At 38.6% G+C, this 16706-nt stretch overlaps 1 protein-coding gene across 1 annotated transcript in view; it reads right to left on the bottom strand.

The window, feature by feature from the left end:
- lama1 (laminin, alpha 1) overlaps positions 1-13042 on the bottom strand; it is a 54760-nt gene extending 41718 nt beyond the window's left edge. The window contains exons 1-3 of the mRNA XM_064331129.1: positions 12772-13042; positions 4586-4756; positions 3909-4021 (exon numbers count right to left, since the gene is read on the bottom strand). Coding sequence (XP_064187199.1) covers positions 3909-4021; positions 4586-4756; positions 12772-12832 — 345 coding nt within the window. The 5' untranslated portion in view covers positions 12833-13042. The remainder of the gene's footprint in view (positions 1-3908; positions 4022-4585; positions 4757-12771) is intronic.
- Between the last annotated feature and the right edge of the window lie 3664 nt (positions 13043-16706).

Below are 16706 nucleotides of genomic sequence, written 5' to 3'. Positions count from 1 at the left end.
AGACTACATGGCCCACAACTCACAAGATTGCAATTTTAGAGTTTCCACAACAGGGTGAAATTATGTCGGATGTGTTCCTGGTTTATGTTCCCAATGAAAGGCATGTCTTGCTCAGAGGTCCCATTAAATGAATCTGGTTCTCAGTTTCTTTATTTTGAACATGAATGTATATGTGTTGTGTGTACCTCTGAGTTGTTGTGGAGTGGGCATCGATTTTCCTCTGTATCTACCTACAATTTTTGAATAAACGTGACTTTTATCAGAATAATGCAACAATATCACCATTTTACCACGTGTCACTTCTTATATGTAACACTGTGCATGTATTGTACCTTTCAGCTGTGTCGTATCATTATCAAATCATTTATCATTTTTTGCTTATTGCCCTTCCCTGAAAGTATGTGGAACTTGACATCGCACATGATTCTAGTAAAACAGCTACTAAATCACTGATTGTAGGTGCTTACAAGATGGGTAAGCATCTGACACACGTCAGGAGCCTGCATGGTTAAGCTGTACAATTTCAGCACATACACCCCATGCCAACTGTATCAAACTTGTAGCAAACTAATTATTATTATGACTAAATTGCGGCCGAAAAATAAATCTACTTCCGAGACCTCAAGGTCCACACACACTACCCCAAACCTAACCAAACAAAGGAGATTCTTATCATTCCCCAGGAAGCAAGCCTTATGCCAAATAACATAACACAACATAACATAATGGCAAGAACAGGCCATTCAGCCCTACATGCTCTCCATTTTCCTACAATTAAAGTGTACCTAGTGCTCAGTTCATCTACAAACTAGACAGTATCTAGCACCGTACCAAGCCTGGTCTTGAAAACCCACAGTTTCTACCTCTACTACACAATCTGGCAAGCTATTCCACACAGTGACTACTTTGCAAAAAAAATTACTTTTGCTAATTTCCATTTATGCCCCCTCATTCTACTAACAAACTCCATCACAAGTTCACTTTGTTAATCCATTTTATGAATAAAGAAATAAAGCATAAGAATCCTTTTTATAAATCAAGCCCTTTAATGTGCTCAGGCCTACTTATGACTTTCACCACTATGGTCTATGTTCAGATGGCAAATGCTACACTCATTTGAGTTTGATGGAATACAAATGATTGAATCCTTTATGTGATACGGATGTGAAAACAGACGACCTCAAAATGGCTCAGACATCCCTAAGGTCTCTTACTTGTGATGGGCACCTGGGTCATCACAAGTCACCTTGTCACCTTTTGTCAAACCCTATGTTGTTCCAATTCTGTGTTCCTGAGTTTTGTTTTCAACTGGCTACATGGGAGAGACTGAGCTCCTGTCTCTGTAACCGGAGCAGTGACGGAGAGAACAGAATTGGGTTTTTGTTACTTTCAGGAGCTGGTAATCCCAGTGTCTCAGCACTGCTTCGTTCCCACTGGCTGAATCCCCTGCTGCCCGAGGCTTGTTATCTTTTCTCCTCCCTACAGCAAACCTGCAGCCACTCACAAAGGAAGGTTCCACTGTGCACCAAAGGCAACTTAATGGCTTGTTTAAATCCAAATAACTTTCACGAAGAGGTGTCCACACTGTGGGTTGTTCAATCTACCCTTCTTTGAACTCAAGAAAGCACTTTTTTGTGCATTCGGAAATTTGCATGCTCAACCTACAGCCACGGGGGTCAGATTCTTTTGCTTATCCTTTCAAATTGGCCCCCAGGATAAAATGGTGGCTAATCACCACGGTGACCCAAAAAAACAATTTGGCGACTGTTTCCTGCCACTCAGGCCCCAGCAGGTCTAGCTCACATCAGTCCAGCTCATTGACCGTGCGGCTTAGTAAGGACGTGCCACTGCAGAGGGCTTTCTGTCCTACTGAGAAAGTGCTTTCTCTAAATGAGCTTAGCTAGCAAGACCATCTGATACAGGATGCAACCAAAAGCAAACACTGGCACCTTGAGGATCAGAAACAGAGAATCAAATTAATCCCTTTTTTCTTTAAAAAGCATCCTTTCGGTTTCTTTTAATTTTACCATGTGGTGGAGTCTGTAGGGTGACTGTTCCACAACCCACATACAAATCCTCCTCCTGCCCCCCAACCGCCCCTCCCCCCCAGCCTAAGGGTCTGATTCTCCACCATGGCTCTTTCTGCACTGTGATGCAATCTCTATCTGTAACCCTTTCCCTGTGTCTGAATGAAGTGGAAGAGATATACTGTCATCTCTCCTTTGTTTTAAAAAAACAAAAAACTAATTTTAAACAGTAGTTTTTCAAGTAGATTAAAAGTTGGGGTTTCTGTAAAAATAAAATTGGACCGATTTCTCGCATACTATTCTGATGCTATTTTGATGCTGTGGATTTTTAACACCAGGATATAATTAATGCCTTGAATAACTAAAGCAATCTGCCTACTCCATTATTCCAAGCAAAACACCAAACCTCATGGGAATACAATGTTATATAGGCATATGCCACGCAACATGGCAATCATCAAATGCTCTTCATATGGCCAGGTGCTTTAGTGAATTAACCTAAAGGAACGCACATCCCATTACAGGCAAACAGGTCGCTGTTTGATTTTCAAAGCTTGCTTTAACAGACGGAATCATTTCACTTCAAATCAGTAAAGTAATTAGAGGGTATTAGGCTGTCTGGAGCATTCAGGCAAACCACTACCACCCAGATCTTCCTCCATCAGAGCAGGAATGTCTCGTATTCCGCATCGGCCAGATTAGGCCGTTCGGTGGCTCTGGGGTCTCACAGCACATCGCCTCACAGGAACGCTAAACTCCTTTAAGGAACACAATTTGAGCGACGGCCCTTGGATGGACCTCCAGTACAAACTCTCATACGGAAAACTATTATACGGAAATGCTAAATAAAGAGTAGGCCAGAGCAAACCAGAAGAACACATATTTGGTATTTGCAATATGGCCACCATACCATGTTATCTGTGTGACTTGTACATGCAAGCAGAGCATTGTTTTTAGAGGTATGGCAAACATTTTTAGCTGTGGCCACTATATCACATGAGATACAAGTGAAAAATAGCAATGAAAATAATTCCACTGTCTCCGCCTGTACACACAGGAAGCATGACTAAAACGACACTGCTTAGACTTCGCGGCCTGAAAACAACAGAGAACTTCAGACAACCTTCAGGCTAAACAAATTCACCAAGGTCTTCACAATAGATAAGTAGTTTTACTTAAAATCCCATTTTATAATTTATGCTTCAGAAAATAGTTGACATACAAAATGAGGTAATGAAGCAAATTGAAGGAAAATCAGCTAAAGTGTGAAATGTGAACATCTGGGAATTAATATAATGTTTTATATCAGTTGCCAATTATATTAAATCTGCAATATAAGTGTTAGACATGCTTGAAAAATGACCTTTGTGTGCTTCATGTTTCATACAATGAAACATTATCCCCTGCTCCTGGAATCAGTTAGCCTTGAGAAATTTGTAAGCAGGGATTTATTGTAACAAGTCAGTCTTGCATGAGTGGAGCAATCACTCTGGCATCTTGCAGCCAATCAGAGCATAGTAAATCCTTTAAAGCAGGGCATAAATCTGTGAGGTTTTATAGGCAGGTGTGTTACAACACGTGCCAGCAGTGCAGGTTTATAGCTGCAGGTATCAAACAGCTGATGAGCCGAAGATTTAGAGCAGGAAAGGGTAGTGTGACTTCCTGTCTGAAAGTCTTATTTCCAGTTAAGCCCTGGGGGCTCAAAGATGACAGCCAATCAGAACAAAGGGAAAGTGTAGGCTTGGAAAAAAAAGAAAAAGCTAATTGTATAGAACAGACTTTTGCGAGTATCATTACTACACTTGTAAAAAATAGGATGTAGACTTGTTCCGCCAGGTGCAGAAAAGCAGTACCGTGATAGTGCAGAGGTGTCAGTCCTACCTGTCGTAAGTCCAGAGTGATGGTCACCCAGTGGAACTGACGACCATTCTTGATGCTGGGGCTCTGCCACCATTGGTTGGTTCCGTCGATTGCATTGGTGATGGGGTGTCGTTCTATGATGCCAAAAAAGCACAAATCAGCTCTTTATTGCATGCATAATAAGTCTTGCTGTATTTGCAGGAAATTACAACACCTTAAGGTTATCTTGTCTATCCAATATCTCAGAAACATAATGAACCCATACAGAAAAAATAATTGAACATAGATTTTATGATGCGTTGCTAATGCATGTGAAAATATGTAAAAATTGGTTGTTTTCATATATTCAGACACGTTTTTCCAATGTATGTGAAATTTTTGTACAATGCACTTAATAAAAAATATTTCTAAATAGTATTTCAAATATAAACATAAGGGCCAAATAAAATGTATGTCAAATGATTTTTTTTGTATGGGATGGGTTTTTCCTTGCAGCGTCAATACATCATTTAACATCCATCATTTAATTCAATCCACATTACTATTTTAAAATTTGCAACAAAAAAGTGGAAGGTTTTGGCCTAATTATCCAAATACCATGAATGCATATTTTTACAGTTAATGAAACACATTCAGTTTAAGCCTGAATATGGAACAAGGCCATTAGAAACCGCAGTGCCGAAGTTCAGAATCCACACCTTTTAGATTGGCACTTTGGCTGTCACAGGTCCGGCACTGCGGGTTCCGGATCCGGTGTCGTGGCACATGCTCCACCAGCTTACAGTACATCTCAGGCTCAGGTTCACCGCAGGTGGCGTTGGTGGAGATCTCAGCATTGCTGGCCAAGTTGAGGATGGCAGGGAAGAGGCCTGGATAAATGTGGGGGGGGGGGGGGCAGGGAGAGACATATCAGTAAGCCATGGCAGTAAGAAAAGGAAAGATACCTTCTGCACTTAATCTGGAGCATGGGTGCTTTAAAAGAAGCGCAGAAGAGAATCAAAGCAGCTTTAAAAGAATCAACATAGCTGTTGATTTTTGTTTCAGTGAGAAAAGGAATGAGATCTAAGAGCAGGTACATGTTTAAAGTGCAAGGTCAGTGCTTCAGCATGTATCACCCTGGCTTAGGGTGTCCAATAAGCCGGCAGACATAGAGTTCATTATTACATAGATCAGATAGAGTTCACTATTTAGACTTTCAACATATTCAGTTAATATGAAGATAAAGGATGGCTACTTCAAAAGCATACCCAATGTTTTTGAAGATTGCCTTGAGCTTTTAAAATCAAACTCATATGTGCTTCTACTGGGTTCTGGGGCCACGTTCCAGTTTGTCTAGACTTGATACAATATGCTGGAATGTCAAGTGAATCATCTTGTTTGATGAAACCTCCAAAGGGAATAGAGTAGGGCTCTCTGTGTGGGAATACTGTAATTGTTCTGGTGGTGTGCAGGTCACCACAGACCACTGCTATGTGAAACACAGTAATTACTGTTCCAGAAATCAGGCATGTTCCCAGATTGGCCTCATGTCTTTTCAAAAGAAATATTGGAGTTATAGGTGTAAAAACAGCAGGATTATGAGATGGAGATTTAAATTATCAAATGTATTTTATGTCTCATTTCTATACTTTTCAGTTTCTTCAAAATTATTTTTCTTATTTTGAAAACCAGCAGAAACAAGAGGCCACTGACCATTGAAGAATGAGGTGTAAAAAAAGCTGCAAAGCTCAAATATTCAGGGGCGCCCTCCCACCCCCACCCCCACCCCCAAAGTGGTGAAAGCCCCCCCACCCTCTCACACCCTGCCTCAGATGAGAGACCTCCCTGAGGGAAGGCCCATCAGCACACGTCCAAAGCTTTTCAATTTGCCACTTTGCCAAAATGGTAGCTCTGCAGGGCATGTCTTTGAAGAACAGCCCCCCATCCCTCAAACACACACACATAATCCTCCCACATGTTTACATGGACCACTGATGGGTAAAATGATGTCTCGGACAATTGATGGCGGGTGAACTCTATTCATCTGGTCTCCCTTAGAGGCTGGTGATAACCCCCTAGGTCTTTGTCTTTCACCAGCTACACCTCAGCACTCTAGAAGAACAATAAAAAGGGCACAAAGGGTGTTCTACAACTAAACACTACAATCTGACCAGTCCATGTCTATGAAAGGCTAAAACTACCAAATTCGGATGGCGCAAAATACAACCTGCAGAACTATTCTATCCACTCAATACCAAGAAAGTTTTCCTCTCATTACACGAAGACATCCACAACTAGTGTATCAATTCAACAATGACTCACAAGTGTTCTTGGAGAGACACTTTGTTCAATACAAATTCCAGCTGAACTAAAATGCCCTCAAAAGCATTATTCAGCCATTTAAATGTTAAAAGCCCTGTAGATAAGAAATAAGACAGATAAAAAGTAATTGTTCTGATTGTGTGGTTAAAAGGAATCTCTGTGTCTAGCCATTGCATGTCTGATAAAAAGGGCCATTGACCACTACCCACTCAACATTCACTATTTCTCAATGGGAAAAGTTTCAGTAAAAAACAGACAATCACGAAAGGCTATTGTTTCTTCATGCAAAAGATTAAAGTCTGAATCAGACCAGACCACTAAAAATAGTGAAAAATACAAAAACATTAAAATAATTCATTTAAAAACCATACAGGAACAAGGACCAGATTTCAGTCATCATGATAAACGTGTTATAAAGTACTGAATTATAGGATATATCCAGATGTTTTCTTTTTTTTAATATACAGACATTAACAATTTTATATTTTTATATTCAAACGTCTGCCACTCGTCATTCAGGATATGGTACTTTTTTATTCAACTTCCCCAACTATCTGTCCTAAGGAATAGGTCAGTCAGGCATAGTACCCGGTATTCCGAATTTTAAAGGAAACTTCATACACAAAGACTACTTTGCTGGAGAAAGAGGTCCTTTGACTGAACTGCAAACCTTGCGAATGAAATATGTTAAATGAGCCATAAGTTTCAGTATGTTAACATACTTTCATATGTAATTAACACACATATCTCAACCTGCTGCTGAAAAGTCACATCTCCTGCACTTTAACTACAGTTCACTTGAATGGGCCCTGGCCTCACCCTCATGTGCACTAGTTAAGAGCTCAAACCAACACGACAGAAGAAGCCGCATTTCAACTACGCCATCACTTATGTTTAAAAGTGATTGCTACTCTTGTGACACTACCAAAAATCCAAATAAATAAATGGCATAAGTAACTGAATATACTATCTCAAAGTCTCCACTGTCTTCCAACACACAACAGTGTCTGAGAGTTAGTGCCGATGAACTCTGGGTGTCTGGGTGACAGGGATGAACCGTAAATCACGCTGAACAGACAGACGTGCACTGTGCCTAACAGGAGGAGCACAGCTGCTCCTTTCAGTAAAGTCCTGCACTCATCCCCCTCATTTGTGTGTTGTTCCAGGTGACCTGGTGATCATGTAGGTAAAGGCTGCCAAGCACCTGCTTTTCACACATTCAGACAAATACAGCTTGGGACTTTATTGCACTGCCGTCCCATCAATGACTGCATGAGAACCTAAGGGCCAAATGAATGAGAACCTGTGGACCAAATGAATGAGAACCTGTGGACCAAATGAATGAGAACCTGTGGACCAAATGAATGAGAACCTGCAGACCAAAGCTCTGGGCGGTTCCTTGTTATAGAACCAGACAAATCTGAATGAAAAAGAAGAGTAACTGGAGTTATAATCAAGCGGTTATTCAGAACACACCAGCTTGATTAAATGAAACCCTGCAGGCTCACAAGAGATAAGTGTTACTGTTCTCCCCCACAGCCATGCCCACACAAGTTTTATCGGAGCAACAAAATTTGTTTTTCACTGTCACCTGATTTCCTTACCTCAGTTTCAAATAATTAAGAGAACCCCAACACTGTTCATGGTGTCATTTCACACAGGATCATGTTAACAAAAATTATACATATTGAATAAATTAATAAAGAAAATAAGTTAATTAATAAAAAAATTATAAACTAGTAAATGCAAGACAATTACAGACAATTTGTGCCGTCTCAGGGTTCCACATGTAAACTATGTTTCCATGTTTCTATTACGATGGTGCACTTAAATATACTTTGCTCAGGGGGATTAATGAAATATGTTTAAGTAATGAAGGGATGTTAATCATGATTAAAGGTGAGAGTAGGATGACAAGCTGATTGATGTACATTCTTTCTGCTTTCTTCATCTTTCTAATGTTCAATGGTGGTCAGGGGTCAACTTTTCCACTGACCAACGAGGTAGGCTTTCAATGCAGCACAATGTTTGGACAGTGATCCCCCATGATTGACTTATCTGAACCAAATCAGTTCCCAAAGGTTAACTCATCAGAATGCTCCTGGATTACACCAGCAGATTCTGCTCAGCCTCGGCTATCTTTGGAATGCGGTGGCCAACAAACACAAAGAAACCTTTCAACAGTTCAATCATTGAAACCATCTGTGTTAGCGGTGAAGAACTGTGAGCTTCACGTTTGAGAAAAAAGATGCCACTATTAGGGCAGACTAGGTCAGCCGTGCTACGCAGGGATCAATGAAACTGGAAGCCCTTTAGATGACAGACGGTCACCCAATTACTAACTTCTCTTTGGTCCCCTAAAACATAAGATGGTTCAAACAGAAAGCTCTTTTTGTTTTAGAAATACATTTCCAATGCTATGGTTGACATTACAAGTCAAGTATATTTCTACACACTCTACCAATCTACATGAAAAGTTATCAGTACTACAAAACCCATGAAAAGCAAACGTAATGTAATGTTTGAATGTAAAATGATTGATATTAACAAAAATGTACAGTATTAATTAGCTCTGTAAAGGCAGTTGACTTTGTGTATTTGTCACATCCACGTATACAATTTCCTAAGAGTTCACTCTCAGATACAAATGCACTTTTTGCAGACACCTTAAAATTAATCTCCAATGAGTTATACATTTTTAAAAAATGATAAATACAAGGTTATCTACAAAATTACAAGATACTTAGCTACAGAGCTTTTCAATGAACAGGCTAATGGTCCTTTTGTGTGAGAAAGTCTTATGTCATTTTTATGCACAATGAAGCACAAACCAAAAAAATCCCATCAATTGGCCATCTGACCATCCCCCGCCCACACAAAAAACTCCCCCACCCTCAAACTCTGCAATAAATCCCACCCCCATTTCTTTAGAAAACTACACTGTGGGAAGAAAGAAGAAAGACTAGTAAATGGGTAAACTACACAAGGACATAAATATAAAATATACTCACAAAACAAATCAACATTTCACTTGTGACAGTGAGACGAGAAAAACACTTCAGAGGGGTGACTGGGTCTACAAAAGACCATATGCAATGTCAATCTCATTCTGCTACTTGATAACATTTGGTAGTTCATCGCTAAAGTAAGATGCGTGCTTCTTTTCATACATCAACAAATTCACAAATAACACATTTAAATAGCCTACACCCTTCAAATGATTAACCCTGCAGTGAAACAGTGATTCCGTGCTGTAAAGCGGCACATTAGGAAAATTAGTGGTGCAAGTTCATGCTTTGCCATTCCAGACCTCCAGCATCCCTTCCTGCACTAATAAATAACTCTTGTTGCCTAGAGGCAACATGCACCTTCACACAGAGCTAATCCTCTCCATTGTCAACACAGCTGGGAAGACACTGTTGAGTGGAAGTGAGGGTTGGGGTATAGTGTGAGTAGGGTCAAAGAGCACAACTAAACTCCAAAAATAAGACAAATAAATAACAGTGCTTTAATAAGTTAACTCAGTAAGTAGGGAAAAGTGTAAGGAATCACAAGAAGCAGAGGATGTATGTCAGTACATTGATAGAACAAAAACATGTTTGAAAAAATCTTATTGTGTTTATATTGCTACTTTGTTAGGCCATTGTTGAATGGTTTGCTTGCTATCACATGCAAATGTTAACAGAGAAGGGCTGTCTACAGTAACACAATCAATATGGTAAAAAGCTTTCAACATGGGTGATATCAGATTAGATGAGATTTGCATGAGATGATCTCTTCAAAGCATATATACTTTGAACTTTCACACAAAAAACGTGTTTCAAAAGAAAATACTATAGCTGTCATACCTGATTATTATATGGCAAAGAAAATGATCTACAATTTCTCACTCTGTATGTTCTCTGTCTTTGCTTTTGTACTGCAAACTTAATCATTTTAAATCATTGCAGGGCTTGCAAGGCTAAGTTTTTTGTGTGTTTAAACTAGAATCACACACCCGAAGCTACTTTTGGGGCATGTCAGTGATTTGGTCTATGAGTACTGTAACTGAACATATTTCTGCCTAAAAGGTATGTCCATCATGCCCTAGTAGAAATTACTGCATGTGCTGTGACACAAATTAAGCAAGGCCAGACAGCTCCAAAGCAAGGAGAAAGTTGCATGTTGCATGTGCTGTTGTGAAAGACACTTGAGACCACTGACCATGATGGAATCAAGGATTTCTTTCAAAAAACATAATTGGGTATGGCATGAAAGAAAAAAACATTACGTATTCCTCGGCTGCTGAAATTAAGCGTAAATGTTAAAAAGCACAATGATTCCTTAAATTAAATGACCAAGATCAGGTGAAAACACAAATGTGCAATGTGTTTCAATTCAAGTGAAATAAAGATCATTATGACCTCAGTTCTTAGCAAAATAAAATTACACAAATGGTCAAAGTACCAATCTATGTTGGTAAAATATTTTTAGTTTAAAAAATCCATACAAATATAGGATGTGCTTCTTTGCATATGTTCACTCCAACAACTTTTTCCTTTCACACCCTCATAAGGTCACTAAAATGAGGGTGAATGTAAATGTTGAGGAATAATCTAAAAAACATAACACTGAAGAACGTACTAAAAAATAAGGCACAAAATGTTCAACTGACACAGCATTACAAAGTTTCCATGATATTTTCATCATCTTCCTCATATTTATTAATTTTCCACAACATATCCTATTCAGTGTCACAAAGGACCTAGAGACTATCCCAAAAGGAAAAGGCCAGTAGTTGAATATCATTTCCACATCTGTCCACTGCTGGGCAACAAACCGATGATCCAAAGATACCAAACCTTATCCAACAAAAGAGGGAGACACTCTCTGACTGACTGTGCAGTCAAACATACTTGAAAGTAAACAAAACTTTTCTAATTAAATAGTATGAACGTGACACAAGTGATAATTCTATGATGATAAGAGCCATATATTTAATGAATAATCAATTGAAAATGCATCTTACTCCATACAAAGTGATATGGAGAGGATTTTTTAGAATTAGTCTTGTAAATTATAGATGAAAGCATGTGTATAATACTTGTTAACTTCAAAAGCCTTAACAGCAGCCAAGCAGGTCTCACTGATCAGTGATAATAGCTGGTATGCAGGAAAAGAGGTGAAAATCATGCATTCTCACAGAAGACTGCCATGATGGACTGTTTGTTGCCACCTGTTAATCTCACTGGGGGGTCAAATTAACCAGGGGATTGTAAATTACAATCCCAATCACTGGTGAAAAATCTCATTAGTATGGTTGTGTTATGTGGACTCCATTTGGAATCACCCTGACTTTTGTTGTACTCTTGTTGGCATGACTTTCGATTGTTTTACTTTGATCGGAATTCACATGGTCTTTCAAGTCAGAGCAAATGGTGCTAAGGACCATCACCTCTCCCGTGATTCTGACTAAAGTGCTAAATAAATTAGGCCGAGTACTACAAACTCAAGCCTGTTTCCTCCATTCACAGATGCTCCTACACAATGCTTAATTCTAGACTGAGTCTTTGTCACCAGAACATTATGCTACATTTATATATTTGGGATTAAGACAAGTCTCATGACCTATTATAATCAGGCAAAACGTAATCATGTGCAAGGACATGCAAGTTACTTATACATCCAGCACACAGGTACGTACAGTGGCCAATTGAGATTACTGACTAACTGTACTAAATGGTGCAATATATTTATATTTCAAAGCATGAATCATAAATGCTACAGCTAAATTACGTGGAAAAGTGCATGCGATCTATGTGTATATGTATTGCATGTATATTACAAAATATTAAATAATTCAAATAATAAAATTAATTATAACAGTCTATAATATCATTACGTATTGTAAATAGGTGTTATTTTGTAAAATGCCACATCGTGGAGGAGTACAGAGAGTATACTCTATGGTGAGTCACGTAACAAAGCATAAAGTCACGTCTGGCATTACCATTCATTTGTATTATAAAGGCCTGGAATTTCTTTCATTTTGTGAGAGCCTCTCTTGAACACTTCGCAATGGTCATTGCGTTGGCAAGTAAACCGACTGCAAGCTGTTGGCTATTTGAAGTAGAAGGGTTTGTTACTTCATCCGCATGTTAATAAGAAGCTTACACTGCTTTGAACAAAAGTGCAACACGATAACAAACTGCACACATAGACAACATGTGTAGTAGTTATAGTTCGTATTTCAGCAAAACTACAACAAAAATAAAGGCCAAGAAACGTAATATATTACTCAAAAGCAAATGTTAGGATTAAAAGTAGGCAACTGTTAATTTTATATTGCCCATTTTTTAGTTAAGTTTTAATAGGATGATAATGCAACCACGCATAAGCCCCCAAGTTTTTATATAATGACAAGGAAACTTTATTTACATGTGTAACCACATTTCAGGAGGGAAATATTAAAAGGTATAAGTTCATTTTTGTCATCTCCACAAGTATTTATCAAAAATATGTTTCCGCTGTTTCTGGACCTCGTGTTCAAAGATCATTCAAAGAAAATGCAGAGTCAATAGGAAAGGCATTATTTCCAGCTCACCTCTTTGCTGGCACTCCACAGATGATGCACAGAGAAGCACTATTACAATATAGCCCTTCATTTCACTTCCAGCACGTGGATCTGTGTTTATCAATTACGTCTCTGGATAAATATTACGGTGGTGTTTTCCCACGTTTTGATTGATCCTGGTAGCCTTCTAATTTCTTTCCATTCGGGTTTCTGTGTCTTCTCCTCAGTTAACACACGGTAGGGTCCCCCTCTGCACTCTCCTTCTGCACCCTCTCATCCGGCACCAACTTTTGTCTCAACTTTTCATTCCATCCCGCTACAAAGTCGCAGGCACTCTGGAATGCACCATTGCCAAGGAGAGTAGGGGTGTGAGAGCAAATGGCAGATAAAATAGAATCGTCCTAACTAATTTACGGAGATGCAGGTTTTGTACTCAAACTTCTTTATTGATGTCCTTTTACATCTTACAATTAAAAACGAACTCTGTAAGCTTCTACACTGTTTGAAAAGTATAGGCCAGCATAGTATACGTGGACAAACGTGGATGCTGTCAAATAATGTTTCGTGCCTTGGGCGATATTCATGTCTTTCACAGAATATACTTAAGTCACAAACGATAAAATTGATTGTATTTATTTGCCGCCTTTCGTTATCGTTGAAATGATCAACTATGCCTAAACAGGCCAGCTAATAATATAATAATATGAAGCAAACTAATAATACAAATAACAGAATATTTAAGAATAGGTCTGCTCTATTTTATAACATAGATAAAGTAGGGGGATAAACATTCATATCCAAATATGGGCAAATTCCTCAGTTTTGGGAGTTCCTGTTTAGTTTGGGAATGCAACCCAGAGTCACAGTGGAAAGTTATCTCTCTAACTGTATTTGCATCATGCATTTACAGTTCCATGGAACCATAGTTGAATGTGCTGCATCGTATGCCACACATTTGTTTTTATATTATCAGTGAGACTTCCTGGTTAAACAGTTCAAAAAATAAACAACATGAACATAGGAATAGTCGTTATTACGTAAAATTCCAGTTGTCTCTTAAAGGAGTTCTCAAAAAGGGATCCAAAAACAACCTTGTTTTAAAATACTGGGAAATTCACCAACTAGTATGTGAGCAGCACATAGTACTACCAAAGGTACATTAGCAAAAAAAAAACAAAAAAAAAAAAAGAAAACACCTGTGGCTGACTCTATGTACGGCAGTTTATCAATTCAGCAAGCAACCAGACATCCTGCCAAGCTGTCTTGATGAGATGAAGGCTGATGTTCCTGTTTCAAAATGACAGTTGAAAAAATACTGGGGCTTCCTCAGTTTGTGCATACATTCCTTGCAATTGATTCTGGCTAATAGTTCCATGACCTCACACTGGTAAGCAAAATCTATTGTGAAAGACAGCTTCTGTCAGTCTCGTCGTCTGGACTTGCAGCTGAAGGCTCTGTAAATCCATTTTTTTTACAGTATTTGAAAGTATGGCTAAAATCTGTATTTCAAATATATTAAATAAGGAATACATAAATGGCAATTGATTAAATGATAGAACAAGTAAATTTCCAGCAGGGACACTGGTTTTTATCTGTCGGGACACAACACAAATATTGAATCCAGGCCTTGGATGTCTGTATGCTATTTTCTGTATAATCACATATTTTGTGTGTCCTGTGAGGTTTTTCAGGGTAGGTGCAATATATATCTGTAAATCATAAATTCCTGCTGAGTTCTGTGCAGTTTTACAGGACGAGATATAAGGCTGTGGGCCGCTAGGGATACATATAAAGGGAAAGGAAAGAAATGTAGAAACCAAACCAATGCATTCATTATGGGATTCTGCATTTGAAATAGCAAAATGCCTGACCTCTTGGAAAGGCATTCAAAAGGGTACTGCTCCAAGGGGAAGCAGATGCTTAGTATGTTGTACTTTTGAAGAGGATGTTTAGTCTGTATATATGTGCTGTTTGGCCACCATCAAACATTCTGGAATGGCAGTGCAATGAAGGCCATCGAACAGTTTCTGTTTGTGCTGCTTAGAGTCAAAAAATACTGCACTGTTATACACCCTTAACCCTCCTGTTCTGTTCATTTTTTAGGTACAGCAAAAATGTTCCCGGGTCAATCCCCATACAGGGGGGGTTTGCAAATACATGAAATGAACCATTTTCATTTAAATGTTGATTACACTAATAAGGCCAGTAGAAGAAGTTTCATACTGAAAAAATAATTTTAAGTATTTTCCTAGATTTCAAACTTTAAAAGGGTCATTGACCGCAACAAACAGGAGGGTTAAAAACCCATATAAACATCATAATTCGTCTGTTTGTGGGAGACTTGTGAAACAACAGACACAATTAAAATAAAAGCAACCAAATAATCAGTAAACATTTTATAAATATTAGATTAGATTGACAAATTAATCAGTGAGAACAGACAGTTTATAAATTGGACAAAATATTGTGAGGCAGTGAAAGTCTATGGTGAGCCCAGACAAAAAGAAAAAATGAAAACATGAACAAAACAATGACATCATTGTAAAGTGCCTCGTAGTGCTATCAGACTGACAAGTCAGCCACACACTGTAAAAGATGCTGTCTAAAATAGGTAGCTGATCAGACTTCTCACTTAAGTTCTGACCAAATTGATATATGTATTGCTTTTAATCCTCCTTTTGCTGCATCTGGTTAGTTATTTGAAAAGACTTGTGCGAATGTTGGTGACTCCATAGAAACTAGAAATCAGTTGGCAAAAACAATTAGATCCTTATTTCTTTAAAGTCTCAGCCATGTTGATATCTGGCTACGTTATGGCCATTTTTAATCTCAATAGGCATTATCCCTAAAGTGTGGAAGACAGCCCATGTGCTTCCATTGCACAAAGGAAGGGACAAAAAGGACTTAAATCATTATAGGCCCATATCTAAGTTGTCTTGCCTAGCGAAGGTATTGGACTCATTGATAAATGACCAACTCAGAAAGTTTTTGTCTTCCTCTTCTATGCTAAATCCCTTTCAGACTGGGTTTAGGGTGAGGCACAGCACAATCCCTGCAGCCTCTCTGGTTTTAAATGGCTCTGTGTCGGCTCCTGAAAGTATAAATCACTGTGCTGTACTCAATTTATACAAAGGCCTATGACACAGTCGATCTTCCACTACTGTTACACAGGTTATCCAGTAATGTTTTGGATCTTGGGGTCTGTGGTTTCAAAATTACCTCTCTGATAGTTATCAAGGTATGTGAGACCCTTCAACTTTCATATATTACCAAAGGTGTTCCCCAAGGTTAAGTCCTGGGACCAGTTTTGTCCACTATCTATATCAACAACATTGTTGCATTCCTGAACACCTGTAATTATCATCTGTATAATGGCAATACTGCTTTGTACCATCAATCTGACTCTATACAGTCTGCTGTCTGTTTACAAAAACAACTTAGTATGCTTCAACTTGTCATGAACTCAGAAAAAACAAAGTATATGCTGCTTTCTAGAGCTAGGGCAAATAACCTCTATATCTGCTCATTAACTGGTATGCTCATTGACAGGGCCCTCACTGGAGATACCATGGCATTTCAAAAGATGGCAAACTCACTTTCAAAATTCATATTGATAATTTAACAATTAAGTTGCGATTAAGGCTTAGCTACCCTTATAGACACAAAACTTGCTTCCCCATGTCATGCAGAAAGAAACCACATCAAAGCACCATTTCTATCAGTTTTAGACTATGGTGACATATTGCATAGACATGCAACTGCTACAACCCTTATGCCATTAGATGCTGTCTATCACTCTGCCCTCAGATTTGTACAGCTACAGAACCCATTACTGTGTCCTGTATAATAAGATTGGCTGGTCTTCCCTGTCATAAAGATGTAATCATCACTGGTATGTTTTTATTACATACCAGTTATTACATTACTTCATTATAAAAGTCAACAATTTACACATGCTGAAATGC

The sequence above is a fragment of the Anguilla rostrata genome, chromosome 4 (assembly GCF_018555375.3).
Source record: "Anguilla rostrata isolate EN2019 chromosome 4, ASM1855537v3, whole genome shotgun sequence".
In the NCBI taxonomy this organism is placed as follows: Eukaryota; Metazoa; Chordata; class Actinopteri; order Anguilliformes; family Anguillidae; genus Anguilla; species Anguilla rostrata.
The sequence above is the reverse complement of the archived record's forward strand: the minus strand, read 5'-3'. Positions and strand labels throughout refer to the sequence as shown.